The sequence below is a fragment of the Protopterus annectens genome, chromosome 10.part0 (assembly GCF_019279795.1).
Source record: "Protopterus annectens isolate FY-2018-M chromosome 10.part0, PAN1.0, whole genome shotgun sequence".
NCBI lineage: Eukaryota > Metazoa > Chordata > Ceratodontiformes > Protopteridae > Protopterus > Protopterus annectens.
Window position 1 is genome coordinate 350,934,332 of NC_056744.1, and position 23,996 is coordinate 350,958,327.

The window sequence follows — 23,996 nt, forward strand, 5'->3', positions numbered from 1 at the left end:
GCGCTTTTTATGAATTCCGGTCGTCGGTTGTTCCGACGGCATTATATAGTTAAACCTTCGGCCAAAATAAAGAAAAGCAAAATTGTACCGACGCTTAATAGTGCGTTGGTTAAATCTAGCACAAAACCGACAACTAGCAACGTCGTGATCAGGGCCTAGGCAAGGAATACAGTAAGAATGAAAATCCTTATGAGGTATTTGCTTCCCACAAGAAATACAATTGTTAACTTTTTCTGACATCGGTCTGAAGCAAGAAAAAAGTTTTCACAACGAGGTACTTAGCTTTATAGAAGACTTCGGATCTGAAATTCTATTTCGAAAATCTCAGGAGTCAGCCAACCGGCACTTGCAAACTGCTTTTGCTTTGGGCACCATGCGGCAAGAAAGACTGGAGAAAATAGCGTCGGCTGCATCTTTTATACCCCTGGCGCACTGACGTCAGGGAAGAGGTGACAGCAACCGACGCCGGACCAGGACTTTGGAATTCAGGCCGACTGCGGGTAGCCTGCTAGCAGGATAACCCAAGTGTAATGACTGCAACAGTGAAACACGATGAACATCCTAAGCTGTCTGTGGACGTCTAGGGAATGAAGTACTCTTCTCACTATCCCCCTGCGGGTTGGGGATGAAGGTAGGCAGGTGGATGGCCTAGTTCAAGGATAGATCATTCACAACTTTGGGTGTGAATGATGGGTTAAGTCCAGAGTGTCACCATGTCAGGGTGAAAGACTAAAAAGGGTGGCATAGCCATCAGAGCTTGCAGCTCTAAGACCCTTCTGGCTGAGGTCAGAGCTACCAATAAAACAGCTTTCCATGTGCAAAATTTTATGGGAGCTTTGTCCGCTGGCTCAAAGGGGGCTAAAGTGAGATTTTCTAATACATAGTTAAGGTCCCAGGGGAGGTGGGGACGGTTTTCCTGGGTGGTCTCAAGTGTAGTACCCCTTTGAGGGGAGGTTTAGCGGGAAGTCTGGATGTAAGGGGTGGATCCAGAGGTAGACAGGCAGAGATTGCAGACAAATGTGCTTTTAATGAGTAGGCCAGCCCTGTCTGCATTAGTTCACACAGGTAAGACAGGATAAGAGAAATGTCGCTTTCCAGCAGGTCCACCTGTCTTTTGAGACACCAAATAGAAAACCTTTTCCACTTCGAGAGAGAGGGATTTTCTTATGTTGGGTTTCCTGGCCTCCTGCAGGACATTGAGCACATCCTATTGTGAAGGTGTCTGAAGGGGATAAAAATACTATCACAGCCACAGGGTGAGGTGAAGGGATGGCCACTGTGGGCGTATCAGAGTCCCCTTGTGTTGTGTGAGCAGTTCCACTGAGGGGGGTAAACTTGTGGTGATTGCCCTTGGACAAATGAAGGAGAAGGGGAAACAAGTGCTGTCTTGGCCAGTAGGGTGTCACCAGCAAGATTTTTGGCAAGTCCTGGTGAATTTTCAGCAGCACCTTTTGAATCAAGGGGAAGGGAGGGAATGCATACAAACATTTCCCCCTTCCAGGACACTGAGAAAGCATCTGTTGACGGTGCCTTGGGATCGGGAGTCCTGGTGCAGTAACCAGAAGTTGCCTATTTATGGAGGATGCGAACAGGTCTAGTTGAGGTATACCCCACCTGTGGACCAGATTCAGGAAAGCATCTCTTTGAAGCATCTATTCGTGGTTGTTTGATATGGTCCTGCTTAGGTAATCTGCCTGGGAGTTGTACAGGGAGGGTATGCAGGCTGCCTGTAGAGTAATTCCCTGTGAGGTGGCCAATTCCCACACCTGCAGAGCTAGTCTACAAAGGAGGTATGATTTTATCCCTCCCGGTTTGACACACCACAGGACTGTTGTGTTGTCCGTGAATATCTTGAGAGGGCCTTGCACCAGATAGGGTTGGAATGCTTGTAGACAAGGAGGATTGCTCTCATTTCTCTGATGTTTATGTGGTCTAGTTTGTCTCTCTCTGTCTGCAAAACTTGCACTTTTCTTTGACCTAGAGTTGCTCCCTATCCCAGATCTGAAGCATCTGTATGCATAGTCTGGGAAGGGTGTGGGTGTTCGTAGCGGGAGGCCTGGGTTCTGAGCCACCCACCATCGCAATTCCTGTTTCAAGCAGGGAAAGAGGGGAACCCTGAACTCTACGGGATGGGAGTGCACACTGACCGAAGATAAGTACAGTTTTGTACCTACCATAAATGTAGATGTCCGATAGGTATGCATCTGCAGTCATAACATATGGGCTGTCCTGCCTCAGGCAGCCCTTCAGTCGGCCGGATTCCAAAGTCTAGGTCTGGCCTCGGCTGAGGTCGCACTTTCCCCGACGTTAGAGCGTCTGGGGTATAAAAGCATCAGCCGACACCATTTTCCTCAGTGTTTCTTGCCCCAGATGCCAGGTGCCCTCTAGGAAGGCTAAATTTGGAGAAATGCAATAAATTCCAAACATTTTCAAAAAATATATACATATATATACAAACAAATACACCATAATAGATCCCCCAGCTAGCTAATAGAGAGGTAAGCACCCTAGGAATACCACAGAGGGGAAGGAGGGAGGGTAAACCTGACTGCAGATGCATACCTATCAGACATCTACATTTATGGTAGGTACAAAACTGTACTATGTCCTTCAAGGATGCATCTGCAGTTATAACATAAGGGTAGAATACCATAGCCAATCTGGGGGTGGAGGTACTAAGAAAATGATGGTGTAGTTAAGAGACCCTGCAGGACTGCTGTAGCAAAACCTGCTCTGGATCTGGAGTATAAGGGTAAATTGTAATGCTTGGCAAAAGTATGCACGGAGCTCCATGTAGCAGCTTCTAAAATGTCCTTGGTAGCCACCCCTCTTAGGAAGGCTGTAGTGGTGGCTGTGGCTCTCGTGGAATGAGGCCTAATATTCTCAGGAACAGTCTTTCCATGAAAGGAATAGCAAAAGCGAATGCAACTTCCTATCCATTTTGAGATTGTCTGTTTGGAAATTGCTTTTCCTTGTGTCCCAGCAGCATATGCTACAAACAGTTGGTCAGTCTTTCTGTAACTTTTAGTTCTGTCCAAATAGTAGCGTAATTGTCTGTGGATATCCAGAGTGTGTAGAAGTTTCTCCCCTTTATTTTGTGGATTTGGGAAGAGTGTAGGCAAATGAATTGCTTGGTTCAAGGATACTCTAGATACCACCTTTGGCATAAAGGTTGGGTTGGTTCTTAATGAAACTCTGTCCTGATGAAAAATAAGAAATGGCTGCACTGCCATTAAAGCTTGTAACTCAGATACTCTTCTTGCTGAAGTTATGGCCAGAAGGAATGCAGTTTTCCAGGATAGAAACTGTGGATCTGCCGATGCTGCTGGTTCAAATGGTGGAAGTGTTAGTTTTTCCAGCACAAAGTTAAGGTCCCAAGTAGGTAAAGGTGGTCTCCTTGGAGGACTGATGTTTTTGATTCCTCTGAGAAATGGTCTTAAGAGAGGATGCGAGTAGACAGGAGGATTTACATTGTATTCTGCTGAAATTGCTGAGGCATGTATTTTAATGGAAGAATAAGACAGGCCATTGTGGAACAATTCTGCTAAGTATTCCAGTATATGTGACATGTTCATCACTGTCACATCAAGGCCTTTTGTTGTGTTCCAAATGAGAAATCTCTTCCATTTTGCTGAGTATGCCTTCCTTGTGGAAGGGCGGCGAGCTTCCATAATAATGTCCTTTACCCTCTGGGATAAGCTGTGCTGGGAAGGAGTCATGGTATTCTCCAGGCAGTTAGCTGTAAGGTCTTTAGGTTGGGATGCAGGATCTTGTAATTGTTCTGCGTCAGAAGAGGAGGCCACAATGGGAGAGGCCACGGTTTCGTCTGTGACAAGCTCTTCAACAGTGGGTACCAATGCTGCCTTGGCCAGTCTGGAGCTATCAGAATCACTTCTGGCTGTTCTGCCCTGATCTTCAGTAAAACCTTGGACATTAATGGTATTGGTGGGAAAGCATAGACTTTTAGGGCTTTCCAGCTGAAGGAGAGAGAGTCCACCTTCCATGCTTGTGGATGGTATGTCCTTGTGCAAAAAATTTTCAGTTGATGATTGTGGGGTGAGGCGAAAAGATCTATCTCGGGCCTTCCCCATGCCTGTGTTATGAGTAAGAAGATGTATGGGTGCAGCATCCATTCGTGTGCATCCATGGTAGTTCTGCTTAAGCTGTCTGCCAGAATATTGTCTTTCCCTGGCACGAACTGGGCCTGCAGTTGTATATTGAGTTTCAAACAAAGATCCCATAGATTCATAGCCAGTCTGCATAGAGGGTAGGAGTGCGTGCCTCCTTGTTTGTTTATGTACCACATAACTGTGGTGTTGTCTGTCCTTATTAGCAGGTGGCCTTGTTGAAGGAAAGGTTTGAAAGCTTCGATTGCATGTATCACTGCCAGCATTTCTTTTTGGTTTATGTGCATTTGCAGCTGCCCTTGAGACCATAGCCCTTGGATACATTTGTCCTCCATGTGTGCTCCCCAATCTCTGTCTGAAGCGTCCGTGGTGATGGTTTGGTTTGCTTTTGGTTTGAAGAAGGGCAACCCTCTGTTGGTCTGGCAGGCTTGAGCCCACCACAGGAATTCCTTTTGAAGGCAAGGTATGATTGGAATCAGAGTTTCTAAACTGTGAGTGTGCTGAGTCCATACACTCCTTAGGTACCATTGCAATCTTCTCATATGTAGCCTGGCTTGTGGAATTAGTATTATGCAGGATGCCATGAAACCCAGGGCCTGCAGGATTTTCCTTGCAGTTAGCTGAGTTTGTCTTGTCAGATTCTTGAAGTAATCTGGGAGTTGTTTCTGTTTTTCTTCTGTGAGAAAGGCCATTTGGGCGGTTGTATCCAGATCTGCACCCAAAAAGTTATCCTTTGGGATGGCACAAGTCTTGATTTTTGGATGTTGACTGTGTATCCCAAGGCCAGTAATAGCTGGATGGCATAGTCCAAGTCCTTTAATAATTTTGTGTGGCTGTCCGCTTGTATCAGGCAGTCGTCCAGATATGGGTAGATTTGAATCCCCTGAAGTCTGCAGTGTGCAATTACTGATGCCAGGCATTTCATGAATACTCTGGGCGCAGTAGATAAGCCAAAGGGCAATGCTGAGAATTGATAATGCTCTGATCCTGCAAGAAATCTGAGGTGTCTTCTGCAACTTTGTCGAATGGGGACATGCAGGTATGCCTCCTTGAGATCTAGAGTCACCAGCCAAGACTCCTTGCCCAGCATGGGAAGAAGCTGCTGTAGGGTCAGCATCTTGAATTTCGGCACAATGAGGTAAGTGTTCAGTGCGGGCAGATTTAGAATAGGCCTCCATTGATTTTCTTTCCTTGGAACAAGGAATAACCTTGAATAAAATCCTTGGCCTTGTTCTGCAAGAGGAACCTTCTCTATGGCTTTCATTTGTAGTAATTTGTTGATCTGCTTCAAGGCCTCCGTCCTCTGATTTGGTGGCAGGTCTGGCATTCCTTTTCTTTTTGGCAATGTGTGGAAATGGAACCTGTATCTTTTGTCTATTATTTGCAGTGTCCATGAGTCCCTTGTAATGTAATGCCAATGTTCTGAAAATAAAGAAAGCTTTCCGCCCAATGGTGCTTCTGATTGAGCCCTGGTTGGCGGAGTCAAAAATAAGTCACTGTGTTTGTCCTGGTGTAGCAGTTGTTGCTGTTCCTGCACTACCTATCTGGTTGGGTGGCTGCCACTGACGGCCTCTGTAGTGGCCTCTAGCTTGCCCTCTACCTCTGGTACGCCTGTTCCTGCCTCTCTGTGGTCTGTTTGAGTCTGGAAAGGACCAATTCTTAGAAGGCCAATTTCTGCTGAATCTCGGTGGTTGTACCTGCAGAAAGCTCTCGACTGTTTGCACAGATTTTGCCTTTTCTTCAAACTTCTTTAAGACCTCCTGGGCCGTAGAACCAAATAATTTTTGTTTTTCCATTGGAGCATCCAGGAGCTTAGCTTTAACATGGTCCGGTAGAGATTGCTCCTTCAACCAGGCATGCCTTCGTATAACTGCCCCTGTCATTGCTGACCTACATGAAGCTTCCAGTGCATCATAGCCACATTGCAAAAAATGGTTGCTAACCTGCAGTGAGTTATGTACCAGATCCTGAAGAGATTTACGGTCAAGGGGCTCAGAGGAGGAAAGTTTCTTATACAATTCATCTAACAAATACTCTTGGTACTGAATCATATGGAATTGACAATTTAATACCCTCATAGAAAGAGTTGCAGAAGTATAAACTTTCTTTCCCCATCGCTCTAAAGCTCTAGATTCCCTTTCAGAAGGTAAAGGATTTTTAGCAGAGGCAGCTGCAACCCCTTTTGGGCCCTGTGAAATGGTTTCTGGGTCTGCAGTGTGGGCCTTGAACAGGTGAAAATGAGAGTCCGGGACCCTGTAGTACCTATCTGGTTTGGCAGGAGCCGGAGGGAGAGAATCAGGGGCTGTACTAGCATCAGAGTACACATCATCAATAACATTCAAAACAGGAGGTATAGCCAAAGGCCTATGCTGAGGTAAATGTAAAAAGGTCCTTAATCTTTTTCTGGAATCTGAAAATTCCTGGCCCTGCCATTGGAAATGTTCTCTCATAGAATGCAGTGTCTCACCAAAAGAAAACTCTTCAGGAGGGGAGGCCGAAGGAATAGATTCTTCAGCATCAGAATCCTCGTAGGCCGAATAAGCCTCCTGCTGGTGCTCTGACAACACAGATTCATCTGTAGACTCATCAGAAGAGTGGGGGTCAGAGGGCTCAACCCTGGGCCTTTTGTCTTGAGGTGGGAGAGAGCCCCTGTCCGGGTGAGGTTGAGAACCTCTAATTAAGGAGATAAGATCCTCTGCTAGGCTGAGAATTTGAGTGCTGGTAGAAGGCCTCTGGGAGGTAGACTTGGGAGGCAAAGCTTTGGCAAGTTTGGCAGCTTTAGCCCTAGAGAAGGCCTTAATGGGCATGGATGCAGGGGGCCTGGCTGTACCACGTGCAGGGGTGGACTTGTCTAAAGGAATGGTGTCGGACATGTCCTGGACACCGGTTTCCGTAGGTAGTTCAATAACAGACTTGGCCGGAGCCTCCGAGGCCGAGGTAGTTGGTTGTAAGGTTTCAGCAACAGGAAGCACCGAGGACTCTGTTTCAGCCGAAACCGAAACACTCGCGGTAGGCCTGACCGAGGTTTCAGCAGAAACCGCGGGCCGCAAGGGTCGGTCCTTGTCCTTCCGTTTTTTAACTGCATGTGAAGTCGGAGTCTCCGACGGCATTATATACGCAAAGTTAGTCCCAAAATATTCCTCTGCAAACTCCGAATGACGCCTAAGCGTTCGTCGGTTGAAGGAAGCACAGGCAGAGCAGGCTGAGACGTCGTGGTCTGGGCCTAAGCAAGGGAGACAGTAAGAGTGGAAATCCTTATGAGGTATTTGTTTCCCACAAGTTAAACAATTATTTACTTTATCTGACATCGGCTGAGGCAAGAAAGAGTCCCCAATGGGGTACTTAGCTTTTTCGAAGTCTTCGGTAGCTGAATCAAAGGAGCTGGCCGACCGGCACTTGCGAACTGCTTCTGCTTCGGGCACCGCGCGGCAAGAAAGACTGAGGAAGATGGCGTCGGCTGATGCTTTTATACCCCAGACGCTCTGACGTCGGGGAAAGTGCGACATCAGCCGAGGCCAGACCCAGACTTTGGAATCCGGCCGACCGAAGGGCTGCCTGAGGCAGGACAACCCATATGTTATGACTGCAGATGCATCCTTGAAGGACATCCATTGTTTCTCCTCATTTGCAGTCTTGCTAAGGGTAACATGGGTATGGTGGCTGCCATGTACCCCAGAAGTCTCAGAAACTGCCTTGCTGTCAGTTCTGATGCTTGAAGGGAACCAAGTAGGTGGTGTGTCAGGGACACCACCTTCTCTGGTGGTAAAAAGGCCTTCATAACGTCTGGCCAGATTCTGCAACCCAGGAGGAGAAAAGTCCTGTGTGGGCTCCAGGTGAGATTTTGTAAAGTTCATTAGAAATCCTAGAGACTGCAGGAGGAGAAGGGCCTGGGTGTGAACAGTCTTCTGATAGTCTGCCTGAATTAGGTCGTCTAGGTAGGAGAATATTTGGATGCCCTTTGGCCTGCAGTAAGCAATGACAGCAGTCAGACATTTTGAGAGCACCCTGGGAGCAGTGGAAAGCCCAAAGGGCAAGGCACAGAACTGAAAATGGGACAAGCCTGCCAGAAATCTAAGGTATTTCCTGAAGGTGGCCTTTACAGGTATGTGAAAGTAGGCATCATTTACGTCCATGGTTGCCATGAATCCTTGAGGTAGGAGGAGGGGAAAGAGGGTAGGGAGAGTGAACATCCTGAAGGTAGGAACTTTTAAAAAAGGGTTGAGACGAGACAGTTCTAAGTACAGGGCCTCCATGGTCCGTTCTTTCTGGGCACCAGAAAGATGCTGGAGTAGAATCCTTTTCTTTTTGATTCTGTAGGCACTGGTTCTATAGTGCCTTGTATTAGTAGGGTTTGCAGTACCTGTTGTAGGAGGGGTAATTGACTGGTGGGTGGCTGAGGCATACCCAGGATTGTTGGGGGGGTGGGGTGGTGATCCAGTTCATAAAGTAACCTTTCTGTATGATAGACAGAACCCACTTGCCTGAGGTAATGAGAGGCGCGGGCAGACAGGGGAAGGGATGCAGGATGGGTGGGGTGAGAGAATGGCAGTCAGTTGGACACTACCTGCCCTACCTGGAAAGGGAGGCCTTTGGCTGGAGGAAGGAGAAGCTCTAGCCAAAGGGGATTGTCTACTTGGGGGGCTCCTGGACCTGGATGAAGCCATAGGCCCAGAGGTTTTCCTGATGAAGTGAGTCTTAGTCGGGTAGTTCCTGCGGAACTTAGGGATGGGCGAGACTAGCAGGTGTTTTAGGTCCTGCAATTCTTTGCCTTTTGTTGCAGGGACTTTAAGACGTCAGCCACTCTTCCCCCAAACAGGGCAGAGAAATCCAAAGGAGCATCAATAAGTTTGGCCCTGAAGTAGTCAGGGAGGGGCTGAAGGCGTAGCCAAGATTATCTTCTTAAAGCAGAAGCTGATGCAGCTGACCTAGCTGAGGCTTCAGCTGCATCAGAGTGTCTATTCACCTGAGACGTGAAAGCTAGCAGGGAGGTCAAGGAAGCTTTGGCTGCACAGTCTGGGATGTCAGCCAATTCCTTAGTGGCTTTGTCCAGCAGTGCCAAGGAATACTTGGTCGTGTGAGTTTGGTAGTTAGTAGCCCAGAATGACAAGGTGGCAGAAGTGCATATTTTCTTCCCCAACCTTTCCACTGTCTTGCTGTCCTTGTCATGTAGATAGTGGCTGGATCAGCAGGAGGGCACAATCAGAAATTTCTCTGTCTCATGGACTTTGTACAGTCTATCTGCTCTTAGTTGGGGCTGGTGTTTGGGAGTCAGGGTTGATAGAAACGGAGGGAAAGGCATCCAGGAAGGCTGGCTGAATAGGAGGGAAAGCAAAAGGACTGGGGGAGTCCATCTGTATCAGGTCGAAAAACCTGTTCTGCACTTCAGTCATATTTGAAGCTTCCCACTTAAAGTGGTCTTTCACCTTGTTGATAGTTTCCCTAAAAGTTAAATCCTCCACTGGGGAGTCAGGCTCAAGAGAGCCTTCTTCTGGAGATCCATATCCTAGAGGGGGAAGAGATCTGAGAGGAGTAGGAGAGGGAATCCTCTGAGGAAGACAGTTTCTTCTCTTCCAGTTCTACCCTTCTTTCAGGAATCAGAAGTCTAGGACTTAGGAGGGGAAGAGCAGTGCTAGGGATTTCTATAGCAGTAGGCCTAAGGGCCATAAAGGCATCAAACTCTGGCTAAAGGCCTACCATAGGGGCATGCTTCCAGAAGGAGACGATTTTTTTTGTTTTTCTTAAGAGGCCTAGCTGGCGTCTAGTTGTGTGAAAGCCTCAGGTCAGATGTAGGGATGACAGCAGCAGACGTCACTGTCCCACAGACAGCGATGGTTTCCCCCACAATCTAAAATAGATGCTGGTATAGCCTCTACGGAAGTGCAGTTTGCTCGAGATTGTACAGCTTTCTCAGAGGTACACGCTTTATTCAGACTGGCGGAAGCCGAATCTTCGTTCAGGCAGATGTCGGCCACAGACTGAGGAATGGCTGGTAGAGGCACAGCTGAAGAAGTAGGCCGCAAGGTCTTGGCCCCCTTCTTAGGCGGTTCAGATGGGGTGGACGCGGCCTCCATTCCTAATGCTATTTGTTTTAACCTCTGGTTTTCCAAGTACATGTAAGGCCTGTAAACGGCGATGTAAGGTCTTAGGGACAAATGACTGGCAAATAGTGCAGTTCTCTTGGTCGTGTTCCCTACACAAAGAAGAGACACTGATCATGGGTGGGGAATCTGTCGACCACACTTACACATGCCCTTTCCGGATGACATGAACAGCCTAAGAAATAACAGCAGGACTGAAAAGATCCCCAACGGGGTACTTAACTGAATTTTTCTTGATCTGACATCCGTGAGAAAAAAACACCTGGTATATGACTGGCGGCTGAAAAGTTCTGAGGGCTGGTGCATGCAGACGTCACTTTTATGGCCCATGTTCCTGCTGCCACGTCAGACATCCAACGCACCTAGAGGGACTGAAAATATTTGGAATCCTGGCCAGACAAACTGGAGAGGAAGAAGCGTAAACCCACATGTATAATACTGCAACACTGGAATAGGAGGACATCAGTGAGTTACAGTTTATCTGCTCAAGCTATTTTTGAGGGGGGATATTAATTCCTCGGCTTCTCCCACCCTCTTGGAATGTTGCCAATGTTCAAAGTACCTCTTGAAGACATCTTCTGGTTGTGAACCTGAAGTTAGTGTCTTCCTCCTCTACATCACTAACCAATAAGCAGTGGACCTGGTCTGGGCAAGCCAGATCCTCCTCGTATTTTAGGTCAGAACCAACGGTCATCTGGAGAAGGTTCTCTTCTTTTCAGATAGGGTGACACCACCACCAGTGATGGTACAGTTATTTCTGTGTGTGTCTGTGTGTGTGTGTGTGTGTGTGTGGGGGGGGGGGGGTGCCACCATCTTTGCCAAAGGCACCTTTTTGGAAATAAAATACTTGGGAGCATTGGCGCACACGCATGCTAGTTCAAAATCAGTTTGAATGAAACAGTCAAAGACATAGAAAGAGCAGAAATAATACACACCTGCTGCCCTAAAGTGATCAAATTGAGTAAGAAAATCACCTACAAAGGATAAGCATGGTTTTACAAATCTGAAGAGAAATAATCTGCACCTGAACCCCCCTCCAAAACCCCAAAAAGGACTAGGGACACCTTTCTTGCTGTGATACAAAAGTGGCCTGGCTCATCTCCAGTGCCAGCAGCCCACCATCTACCTTCAAAGCATCTTCAGTGCCAGCAGCCCATCATCTACCTCCAAAAAAGCTAACAAAAATGGGGAATAAAATGGTAAGCAACTTAGCAGTCAATTGATAAAGCTGCATCTTGAAGACTGGGACAGATGCACTCATGTCACTGCAGAACAGGGAGTCCTTAAAGCTACTTCTGCCCTACCTACAGTATCCTTCAAAATTAGATTGCTAGGCTTCATTTTCCTATGGGGTCACTTTTCTTCTGAAAGACAGAGGGTCTTGGATTACACACCACCTGGTAAAAAAAGTAGTGCAGTGTAACATGAAAACCCCTGTACTTCAGGAAAGATGTAGCAATGTTTTCCTGCTGAAAAGGCAACACAGACTTACTGACGATTTTAATAAGGACATCACTCACCACAAACAATCTCTTTAAACAATTAATACCAACAAGAACAATTACAAGGACTTCAAAATGTAGAATTGCCCCCCCCCCCCAAAAAAAAACAAAACAAACTAAGATATACTGTCAAGTACAAAGTTCTTGTTGCAACAAAAATGATGTGGGCTGCTTTTCTTTACTACCATCAGTTCTGAGATCTGGACATAAAGACTGGAAAAATTAACCTGTGTCCAATTTGCATATGGAGTTAACAGTCCAGCTATGAGCCTAATGATGAGCCTCAAATAGTCCTTTCGAAACTTGTGACCCTAGGTTCACTTGACACCAGAGCTTCCACAGCACATCTAAGGCTTGTATTAGTCACTGCTTCAGCAATGATAAAAGGGTGCCAATTCTGAACTCCTCTTCAGAAGGAATTGTCCACCTTGAGAGACCCTACCTGTATGCAAGACCAGATACTACCTGTATGCACGACCAGACAGGATTCCCTATGCAAAACTGAAGCACTGAGATAATGTAGAAGTGATGGCAATGAGAAACTGCTTTCATGTCTTCAGCCACTAATCAAACGTTAGAGATGAATAGGCAAACCAGTCAAATGGGATGCTCAAGTCCTGGAGAAGCTCATCAGAGGAGGGCAGTGCACAATGCACTAAAATCCAAGAACTACGGTTGCTCAATCATCTGGAGGCTAGAAGCTGGATAGCTCAAGAAACAAGTGCAACACCTTCTACCTTCAAACAAGGCAATGTATGGGAAATGGCTTCAACCTCCACCAATACAACTTGTTCACTACCAGTAGACACAGGGAACAACTGGACTCTCTGGGACAGTCTAACTTCAACCTACTCTAGATTTGTCTTTATGCTAATATTGCGTTGTGGTTGGGGCTACAATGAAAAATGTTCCTGCAGATCCTTGCACAAACAGCTCTCATCTGCTAAAATGTTTCTTAACATGAAGCTTCTACCTTAGAATGTTCAGATGAAATCGCTAGCACTTGCAGTAGTCAATACCGCAGCTCCTTCATGACAGTGTAAACAACAGTGGTTCTATGGTAATTTGATGGCCACAAGTTCACTTTCTGTTTTACACAAGCAAAAGTAGGACCTTAGAGAACTAGCAAAAACTGACATATATAGTGTGAACACGTCAGAAAAATGGCAGGGCCAGTTGAGGGCAGTTGCTCTATATCCTGTGTGTACACAGACAGAATTGGAACACGGGGTCTTCTTAAAAAAATCCAAACTGACTAGTGGAGATGTAGGTTAATAAAGCATCCCTTAAGAGAAGTCTTCAGTGTTATATTGGATAAGTCTTTTCAAGTGCTAAAGTGCTCTGGACTGGGGGGGGGGGGGCATGAAAAAAGCAAAACATACCGTACAGTTATTTCTGATTACAAAGGACAAGTTGCAGTAAATAAGCAGACGCACAATGCAATAATATAAAAAGATGGGAGGATGCAAGAACCACCAACTAAAACTTTAAAGCAATCCTTCCCAAAAGTGGGAATTCTTAAAAGTCTGGTCCAACATTTCTGAACTACACTACACCCACTATCGAAGTGCTTGACCTACATGCCACTGCTATGTTGACAAGTTCCTTAGGATAGCATGCTCATATAAAACTACTTCTGGCAGTCAAGAAGGATGCAAACTCACTTGAATACACTGTTCTTCCTTCTTCCGACGTTCTTCATCCAAAAGTCTTTTCTGCTGCTTTCTAGATACCACCTCTGTGAAGCCATCATCATTCATACTGGATTGAGGATCTTCAGCTGTTGTGTCTGGATGGTCATCAATTATCACAACACCTGGCAACATGAAAAAAACAAGGACTATAGTACTTCAAGCTGTTCTTAAATGAAATGGACAATGACTGCTTGGAAAACATGACCATCTAAAGTTAAGGTTTTCAGCTCATCTTCAAAAGCCCCCTCCCCCTTTTTTGAAAATAAGTATCAAAGGGGCAGTCCCTATGAAAGGCATGTCCCACCAATGATAAACATGCAAATTATTCAACATGGACGTAACAAGCGTCATTTATTACATAAACATCTATACAGATTATTAACCAGGATAATGGGCTGATCTATGCAGACCCTTTTAGCCCCACCCCAGCAGTTGCAACAGAATATGGAAATTGCAATTCAAAAGTACAGCAATAACAAAGTAACGCTCAAGAATACAGAAAAAGAAATGCAAATCTACATAGTAAAATGTACGACTGTAAAAGCTGAAGTAAAGATTAGTTTTGCTGCATGACTAGACTAGTTAATGCAGTGGCTGGACAGTTGTTAAAGGTACTATTAACAGAACGATGATGATTCACAGGGAAGGAGAATGTAAAGGAAATACCACTGTTGCTAGTGGGTCTTGATGCAGAGAAAGCATTCAACAGACTAAGCTGGGATTTTATGACTAGGCAATGGAAGCATTTGCATTCCCTGATAAAATTATAAGGTTTGTTAGAAGGATATATCAGGGATCAGATGTGAAAATTAAAGTGAGTGGGTTCCTCACTGATAAGTTCAGTTTGAACAGAAGAACCAGGTAGGGGTGTCCCATTTCCCCTGTTTTGTTTGCATTATACTAAGAATCACTGGCAAAATAAATAATGGAATCAGACATTCAAGGATATAATTGGTATGGTAGTCAAGAAAAGCTGGCTTTATTTGCAGATGATATTTTATACCTGATAAACCCAGAAAAGGCCATTTGAGTGTTGTGGAACATTTTGAGACAGTTTCAGATCTTTTCAAGATACAAAAAAGTAGTACTAACCTTATATGAAAAAAGAAAAACTTAGTTTTTGTTAGGTTAGCTTATGTCACAGGAGAATGCCAAAAAAGTACGCACAAACGGATCTCTTTCATAGAAATATTACTGAATTCAGCAGGGAAAAAGTCCCACAATTTGTCAAGATGGAGAAGAATGTTCAGTGGATGAATGAGTTATTACGTCTGACCAGTACTTAGCTTTAACGAAGAGGAAGTAACCTGCAAATCTGACAGCCAGCCTGTAACTAAGTGGTGGGAGAAATTATTGCAGTCACTACAGGGAGGTAGTTGGCCCACTGAAGCGAGAGAGAATGGTGCTTGCCTTTAGGAAACTGCAACATGAACTGCAAAATCCTGCCTGAACGTCTCTGTAGTGGTCATTCGGAGGTGTTAAAATGAAATACCCATATGCCCAAGTTGTTGATTTCTCAGGTGGATGTTAAAGATCCCCATAACATGCATCAAAAGACAGTAGGGGAAAGCTTCTAGATGCCTTGGCCAAATTTTCCATGGTAGTATAAATACCACCTCAGTCTCCCCTGAAAAAAGAAACTGCCTACTGGGACTAACCTGATCAACAAAATGACAAACAGCATTTCTCCCTTTGTGTAAAAGGCACAGGATATGGGGCATTTACAATCAAGTTTATTTCTGCCTTTAGGTTGGGAATATGCAAGAACATTTTTAAACTGACTTCCTGAGAGACACTGACTTTCTTGAAGACATGACTTGTGGGCTTGCTTGTTACAAGTTAAGGAAGTAGAATGTGAGAACATTTACTTAGCATTTGTGGAGCACCAAAAAAAAATTACTTCATTCCTTATGGTATTCAGATGTTCATTAAGAAGCCATAGGTTCATAGGTGTGTACTAGGCTAATGGCTCTGGAGCCTTTACAAGTCTAGCCCATAGAAGTACCCTGGCATCATGCCGCCCGACCTTAGTTCCCAGTGCCTCTATCAAGTCGAGTCACTGGAGTGATCCCTAGGGTGAACTTCCCATTTCTCATCCACTCAAGACTTCTCTTGAAGAGGGCCAGTGAGGTGCTCTGCTTGACATGTATGGGAAGTCTATTCTAGAGCATGGCCAGTCTCTGGGTTATGAATCTGTCCCTCCTGCATGTTCTGTTGATTGTGGTACTGAGGTTGAGGTCTCTGGAGCGTGAGGTGCAGAGGGATTGGGATTTCTTTAGATGTAGCATGGTCAGACATGGCTTTGTAAGTCAAGCAGACATCGCCTCTCAGTAGACGATATGAGCCAGAAATAGCTGGAATTTTTTTTATGTCTGTCCACGTAGGACATGTGTTTAAGGCCTAGGATCCTCTTCATGAGGTACTTCTGTGGCCTTTCCAACTGTTGTATGTGTCTAGTGAGGTACATGCCAAATGGGGCATTATACTCTACGACTGGCCTAATGTAGGAAGAGTAGATAGAGATGATGACCTCTTTCTTCCAAGGTGCAAAACTCTTGGTAATGAGATGCGCCACATAGAAGGGGTGACCAAAGTGGCAATGTGGTGGTCGAAGGAGTGGTCGTCAGCCTGTGTCCCCAGATCTCCTATGTTGCCTTCAGTTGGCTCCCATCGATGTGGTAATTAGTGGGAAATAAGTTTTTCCCAAAGGGGATGACGACGCATTTTTTGGCATTAAGCTTAAGACCACAGTTTCGACACCAGTCATTGGTCTCAGTGAGGCCTTTCTGTAGGATGTCTAAATCACTTGGAGAGTTAATGGCTCCCAGCTTGCAATAGTCTGTAAACTTGGTCAGCCAGAATCCCTCCGTGTTGGCCTGAACTTCTGAGAAGTAGATGCCAAACAGGAGATGCCCTTGGTCAGCCAGAATCCCTCCGTGTTGGCCTGAACTTCTGAGAAGTAGATGCCAAACAGGAGATGACCCAGGGCCAATCCCCTGTGGGACACCACTCGTGACTGATCAGCAGTCTGACTTGGAGTCAGTTACTTTCACACTGTGGGTTCTATCTGAGCCAATTTGCAACCCACCTAGTGATATAGGGATCGATGCCTAGTTAGGTGAGTTTATCAATAATTCCTGAGTGGGGAATGGTATCAAAGGCCTTGGGCAGATCAAGGTAGGCTGTATGAACTGCCTTGCCCTCATTCAGGGCTCTGGTGACTGACTCAAAGAAGTCAGCCAGGTTGAGCAGGCATGATCTATCTTTCACAAAACCAAACTGAATGGGATCAGGAGTTTGGAGATTCCCTATATCATTGCTGATTAGGTCCATGATGATGCGCTCCATAGCCCTACATATCAGACTTGTCAGGCTAATGTGGCAAAAACTGCCAGGTTCTAAAGTAGATCACCCATTATGGAGAGGGATGACTGTAGCAGTGCGCCATTTGGTAGGGACAAAGCCTGAGGTGAGGCTGTGACTGAACAGGGCACACATATGTGGCGCCAGTTCACTTTGTAGTTCATGTAGATCATCATCCAGGGATATTGTCGGGTCCCATGGAAGCTGAATTCTTGGCCTTGGACAATGCTGCTTTAACCTGTGTTGCAATAATGCTGGGTGCCTGGCATTCCTCCAGTATTTTGACTGGTCCTTTAGGGGGGAGAGATGGGTAAAGCTGGCACTGAATCTGTATGTCAGTATGTTTGGCAATATCTGTCGGCTCTGTACAGGAGGTACCATTGTGCAGTAACTCCGAGCAAACCTGGGTATTGCCATGGAGATCCATGATATAACTATAGAAGGCTTTGTGGTTGTTTTTAGTGTCTGCCGCAATTCTGCCTTCATAGGTGGTTTTAGAGGTTTTGATGAGGCATCTCAACTTTTTGTTGAGTCTAATAAGGGAGTTTCTCCAGTCTTGGGGCTTCACCGTTTTTATGCAACAGTTTCTTCCTTCTGTTGTAGAGTTTATTAATGGCAAGGGACTTTTTTTTGGAGGAGATAGTCTTGGTTCTGTTGGTTATAGCTAGTTCCATGCATTTATGTACATGTTCGTACAGTGCATTGGTGTATGATTCAGCAGTCGCGTATATATTGTCCATTGATATGGGTGCAGTGAAGTTAGCCACCTCTGTTTTTAGGAGTCCAAAGTCAGCTTTGGAGAAGTTTTTCATGGTGGTTACCTTTGCAGGGGGTGTGGGTGAGATGTGGATTTCCATGGTGATTAGTTTGTGGTTGCATCTAACCAGAGAGGAATTCACTATTGGTGTAGAGCAACAGTTGCCCATGTTAGTAATAATCAGGTCAAGGATGATGCTTCTTCTAGTGCGGGGTCAGAATGAGCTGGTCCAAGGCACTGGAATTGAATTCCAGGAAGCGTTGGGCCAGTGTATTGGTACTCTAGTAATTTTCCCAGTTGATGGAGGGGTAGCTGAAGTTACCTAGTATGAGAGAGTTGAGTTGCACCCTAATAGTTTCCAGGGTGCTTAGTAACGCTGACTGAGTCTGGGGACATGGTTGGGGTCCTATAGCAGCCTACGACCCAAATCGCCATCTTACCCAATTGTTAGCTGCACCCGAAGTATCTCAGATGTGTTATGCTGGGCTACTAGTCTGGAGGTGTGCATATTCTTTATGAATATGGAGACACCACCGCCTTTGGAGCTTTGATCCATGTTCTGGGGCCGAAAGGTGTGGAATGAGTTACAGCCTGGAAGCACAGGGGTCCTTTCTGCTGCTTTAAACTAGGTCTCCGTTACAGCACAAATGTCGATGCACTCCATTTTAAGAAGTGCTTCGAGCAAGTGCATCTTGACATTTAAACTTCGAGTTGAGCAACATGACCCTCATATTGCATTTTATAGCTGCTACGGTGGTAATTTGGTCTTTGGAACATCGCCTAAAAAAGGCACTATAGGGGCAGCAAAAGCCTTAACCAGTATCCGGAAACCCAGGGGTGACATATGCAGGCCATCTCTGGCACAGCATCAAGGTCTGTCAAGCATGTCATCCCAAGCAGAAATATAGTAGACCCCCTTAGAATGACACCAGAAACTTAGCTAATTGTTCATAGGTTCATACTAGGCTATCTGCCCTAGGGCATTTATAAGCCTAGCCAGAATGTGTTTGGCTTTCGCCACCCATTTTAAATTTATTTTGCTATGCCCTTTTTCGAGGTTAGTATACTGTGCCTCTGTCTAACAGTGACACAGAAGTGATACCCGGGGTAAACCTACGATCTCCCATCCACTCATCAAGATTCCTCTTGAAGAGAGTCAATGAAGGACTCTGCCTAACCTGGACTGGGATTTTATTCCAGAGTGAAGGGAGCCTCTGGGTTATGAATCTGTCCCTCCAGCATGTCCTATTTATTTCAGTGCTGAGGTTCAAGTCTCTCGAGCGTAGCTCGATGGGATTTGGATTTTCTGAGGTGCAGCATGTCCATTAATTCCGGGCTGGACATGGCTTTATACGTCAGGCACAGATCGCCTCTGAACAGGCGGTATGCCACTGAGTAGAGCTGGAGTTTCTTTAACCGGGCAGCATATGGCATCTGTTTGAGCCCTTTGATCCTCTTGGTGAGGTACTTTTGGGGTCTTTCCAGTTGCTGCAGTTGTCTGGTAAGGTACATCCCAAAAGGGGCATTGTACTCAATTATGGGCCTGATGAGGGATGCGTAAAGAGGCACGATGACCTCCCCTGATCTAGATGTGAATCCCTTCATGATTAGGTGGGCTATATAAAATGTTTTTCTAACAACTTTGGCCACGTGGTTGTCAAATGAGAGATTGCTGTCAACTTGGGTCCCCAGGTCCCTGATTACTTCTTCTGTACTTAATGGAGTACCACTTATGTTGTAATTTGTGGGCACTTTGTTTTTGCCAAAGGGGATGACCATACACTTTTTGGCATTTAGCTTGAGGCCATGGCTCTGGCACCAGTTGTCTGTTTCTATGAGGCCCTTTTGGAGGATGCTTGTGTCGGCTGGAGAGTCGATTATGGCACCCAGTTTGCAGTCATCTGCGAACTTTGTCAGCCACAGTCCTTCCGTGTTGGCCTGTACCTCCGAGAAATATATACCGAACATGAGAGGTCCCAGGACTGAGCCTTGTGGGACACCACTTGTAACTGGTTTGGAGTCTGACATGGCTCCAGCAATTCTAACCATGTGGCTTCTGTCCTTGAGCCAGTTTGCAATCCATCTAGTGACATAGGGGTTTATATTTAAGCTGGTGAGCTTATCTATAATGCCCGAGTGGGGTATTGTATCGAAGGCTTTTGCGAGGTCCAGGTAGGCTGTGTGGACCACCTTCCCCTCGTCAATGGCCTTGGTGACTGTTTCAAAGAAATCAACCAGGTTTAAGAGGCAGGATCTGCCCTTAAAGCCGAACTGGGTAGGATCCAGTGTCTGTAGGTCCCCAATATCTTTATTTATGAGGTCCATGATGATCCTTTCCATAGCTTTGCAGACCAAGCTAGTCAGGCTTATGGGGCGATAGTTTCCAGGATCCGTTGAGGCACCACCTTTATGGAGAGGGACCACTGTTGCTGTACGCCACTCTTTGGGCACATATCCTGTAGTAAGGCTGAGATTGAACAGTAGTTTTATGTTTGGGTTTAGCTCTTCTTGGAGTTCATGTAGGGCGCAGCCCGGGACACCGTCTGGTCCCATTGATGCTGTGTTTTTTGCTTTGGAGAGGGCGGCTCTTACCTGAGCATCTGAGATGTCAGGGGGGCAGCACTCTGCTGGGATAGATATTTGCCCTTTTGGTGGGGAGGGGGGGGGACTTTGTGCTGAACCTGTCAGCTAGGATGTTGGCAATGTCTGTGGGTTCAGTGCATTTTTTGTCATTTTGGACTAATTCTGAGCATATCTGGGAATTACCACCCAGGTTCCTAACATAACTAAAGAAAGCCTTGTGATTATCCTTAGTGTCCTGTGCAATTTTTCTCTCGAAGCTGGCCTTAGACAATTTTATGAGTGCCCGTAGTTTTTTGCTAATACTGATCAGTGATGCCTTCCCTTTTTGGGATTTTGCTCTATCATTTAGTAGCTTCCTCCTTCTATTGTATAGTTTGTTTATGGCTGGGGTCCACCAGACAGGATGTCTGCCTTTGGAGGATTGGGTCTTGGTTTTATATGGGATCGCATGATCCATGCATTCCTGAAGGTGTTCATAGAATGCGTTTATAAAGGATTCTGCGGTCTGGGCCGTATTTTCCACAGGCTCGGGGGCTTTGAAGGATTCCACCTCGGTTTTGAGGAGTGTGAAATTTGCTTTAGAGAAGTTTTTCACTGTGGTTTTCTGGGCAGGGGGTGGGGTCGGGATGTGAATATCCAGTGAGATTAGTTTATGGTCTGATCTTACCAGTGAGGGATACACTTCTGGTCTGGAGCATAGAGTCCCCATGTTGGTGATGATCAGGTCCAGTATGTTTTCCCCTCTTGTGGGAGTGGTAACAAGTTGTTCCATAGCATTTGAGTTTATAAATTCTAGGAACCTTTGGGCTAGGGTGTTGGAGCTAGAGTAATGCTCCCAGTCTATGTTTGGGTAGTTGAAGTCGCCCAATATAATGGTGTTTGGAAAGACCCTCATATTTTCCAGTGTTCTCAGAAAGGCCGAGTGGGGTTCCTGGGTTTGGGAGGGTGGTCTGTAGCAGGCTATAAACTGGAAGGCAGTTTTACCCACTGTTAGTTGCACATGGATAGTCTCTGATGCTTCGTGCTTTGCCACCAACCTGGAGGTGTGGGTATCTTTGATGAATATCGATACTCCCCCTCCTTTTGTGGTTCGGTCCAAGTTTTGGGGCCGAAAAGCATGGTATGAGGTATAACCTGGTAGTGCTGGGGTGCTCTCGGGAGCCCTGAACCAGGTTTCTGTTACTGCACAGATATCGATGTTCTCCATGCTAAGGAGAGTTTCGAGTGTGTGCATCTTGAGGTTTAGACTTCTGGCGCTGAGGAGCATTACTCTTAGTTTCTTATCCCTTGTGATACCTATGGAGGTGGGTTTGTCTTTTGAGCCTTGCCTAAAAAAGGCACTATGGGGGTAGCAAGAGCCTTTGCCAATATCCGAAAGCCCAGGGGTGACAGGTGCAAGCCGTCCCTAGCGAAGCATTGTGGCTTGTCAAGCATATCATCCCAAGCTGACAGGCATTGGATCCTCTTTGAATGACACCAGTACTTAAGCCAATTGTTGAAATTGATCATCTTGTCTTCATATTGTGGCATCATTCTTGGTGAGGGTAAGATGCTACTAAAGGTCAGGGTCATACCGGCCTGGGCTACATGCTCAGAGAGCTCCTTTATGTCTCTCCATGTAGTCCAGGGAGGTACGTCTCAGGTCATTCACACCAGCATGGACAATGACTGAGTCATATTTGTACTTGCCTTGGAGTGACCCGAGTGCTTGTGTTATGTGGCGGATCCTAGCGCCCGACAGGCTGCTCACCGTGACCCTCTCCTTGTTCAGCCTGGTGAGCGGGACGTCAGTGTGCCTGACGATAGAGTCACCTATTACAAGTGTATCAGGTGTGTTGTTTAGTCTTAAGGGCTGTGACTGTTCGGCACACTGGCTTTGTGAGATATGTATTTTGTTTTGGGGTAGCGGTTGCTTGGGTGTCTGCTTTGGAGGTCTCTGCTGCTTAGGCAGATCTTTATTTAGAGCCTCCGAGTATGTTTTTGTGTGATTATGTGTTTGGTTTGCTGTCGTGGTAGGTCTATGTGAGACTGGAATTGTAGTGAGTATGGTTTCCTTCTCCTCCTGACTGGTTATGCCAGTACTGAGTTGAGAGAGCTTAGCCTCGACATCCAATCATTTTCTGATTATACTGTGGTATCATTCTGGGTGACGGTAGGATGCTGCTCAGGGGGTAGGGGTCATACCTGCCTGGGCCACATAATGAGAACTCCTCCATGTCTCTTTTCATGTAGTCCAAGGAAGTGCATCTCAGGTCATTCACACCAACATGGACAGCGACACAGTCATACTTGTACTTGTTGTGGAGTGACCTGAGTGCATGTGTTGTGTGTCAGATTCTGGCACTTGATAGACAGCTGTTACCTTCTCCTTATTCAACCTAGTGAGTGGGATATCAGTGTGCCTCATTATCGAGTCACCTATGATTGGTGTATTGGGCAAGCTGTTTTGCCTTAGGTTGAGGGGCACACTATGTAGGTGAGCTGTGTGTCTTGTGGTTTGTGCTGTGTTGTGGTGGTGGTCGAGTGTGTTTCTGCCTTGGAGGTCTCTGCTGTTTGGGTAGATTTCTATGGAGAGCCTCTGTGAAGGTGTGTGTGTGGTTTGTGTTTTTATGTGAGAGCTGTGATGGTGGGTGTTCTGGAGGGCTATGTGGTGTGGTGCAGGTGTTGACCTTCTCCTCTTGAACAGCTATTCCGGTCTTGGCTTAACAGTGCATGGCTTCCAATTTGGATATACAAGTGCATCTCTCACAAGTCTGAGTCTTGGAAGGTAAGAGGAAAAGGGTTGTCTGTGTACATGAGGCAGTTGCTACACTGCCTCAGAATGCCCAAGTTCACCAGGTTAATAGGAGAAAGCACACGGAACTGATCTTTAGACATGCCAGGAGGTATGGTCATTATTACTAAGTACTGGAGCGGCTTCCTTAAATATTCCTTTTACAGGAAACATGTCACTCAAGGTGTCACTGCCAGATACTTGAGGGAAAACTAATACAAAGACCCTGAAAATTTAAGGATGAAGTACTTAGGCAGATACTCTGAAGTTAGAAAGTCAAGCAGTACTTACTGAAAAATAAAGAATTAGCTCATCAAGAATGATGAAGAGGAGAGTCGTATGAATGGCTACTACTAATGCTGGTCTCAGCACAGCTTCACTCTACTGGGATACAATACTCCTTTGCTTCTTCTTTCACCAGAAGCAAAATATTAGCACCAATCCAAGAAGAGAAGCAGGCCACGGCCAGTTTGGTGATCCACAGTCTTGTCCCAAATGATGCAAGGGTCTGCAGGCTTGTAAGCCTTTTTCTGACAGACGCCTCGAATAGCAACCAAACCAATCAAGTACGTTAAGCACTGAAACTCGCTCTCCAACCAGAAAGAATCAGGAATCAATTCACTCTGCTCCTTCTCTCACCAGGATGAAAATATAAGCAAATTCCAAGCTGTCATCTATAAACCAGTTAAGCTTTCTGGTGATCAGCAGTCTCCAGGAAATAATGTAACTGCACTCCTCTCACCAGGAGAAAACAGAAACACTAATCTCAAGATGACTGCGGAGAGGCAGAATGTGGGCTCTCCAATAACTGGTGGTCTTGCAACAGATGCTTAAAGGTTAAGATGAAAAAAATGGTTTATCCCAAGCACTGCAGTGTGCACTAGAGGAGTTAGATGTGAACGTAGGTAACTTAGTTGTATATTCTGGATAGTGTTTTAATGCACTTGTAGCACAAGTATTAAAGCTAGTGGAGAAGTTGTTGAAAAACTCATCCAATGGTTCTGGATGTTTTGAGGTCGGTGGGTACAGATTTTTTTTCCCTTTGCTGAATGTGGACCACACTCCTCTCTACGTCAGCCTAGCCATCTTCCCTGCATCA

General features: G+C 45.8%; 1 protein-coding gene across 1 annotated transcript in view; it reads right to left on the minus strand.

Moving 5' to 3' along the window:
* Positions 1-23,996, minus strand: part of PRRC2C (proline rich coiled-coil 2C) — a 2,776,386-nt gene that overhangs the window by 1,109,001 nt on the left and 1,643,389 nt on the right. Inside the window, exon 16 of the mRNA XM_044086759.1 lies at positions 13,392-13,543. Coding sequence (XP_043942694.1) covers positions 13,392-13,543 — 152 coding nt within the window. The remainder of the gene's footprint in view (positions 1-13,391; positions 13,544-23,996) is intronic.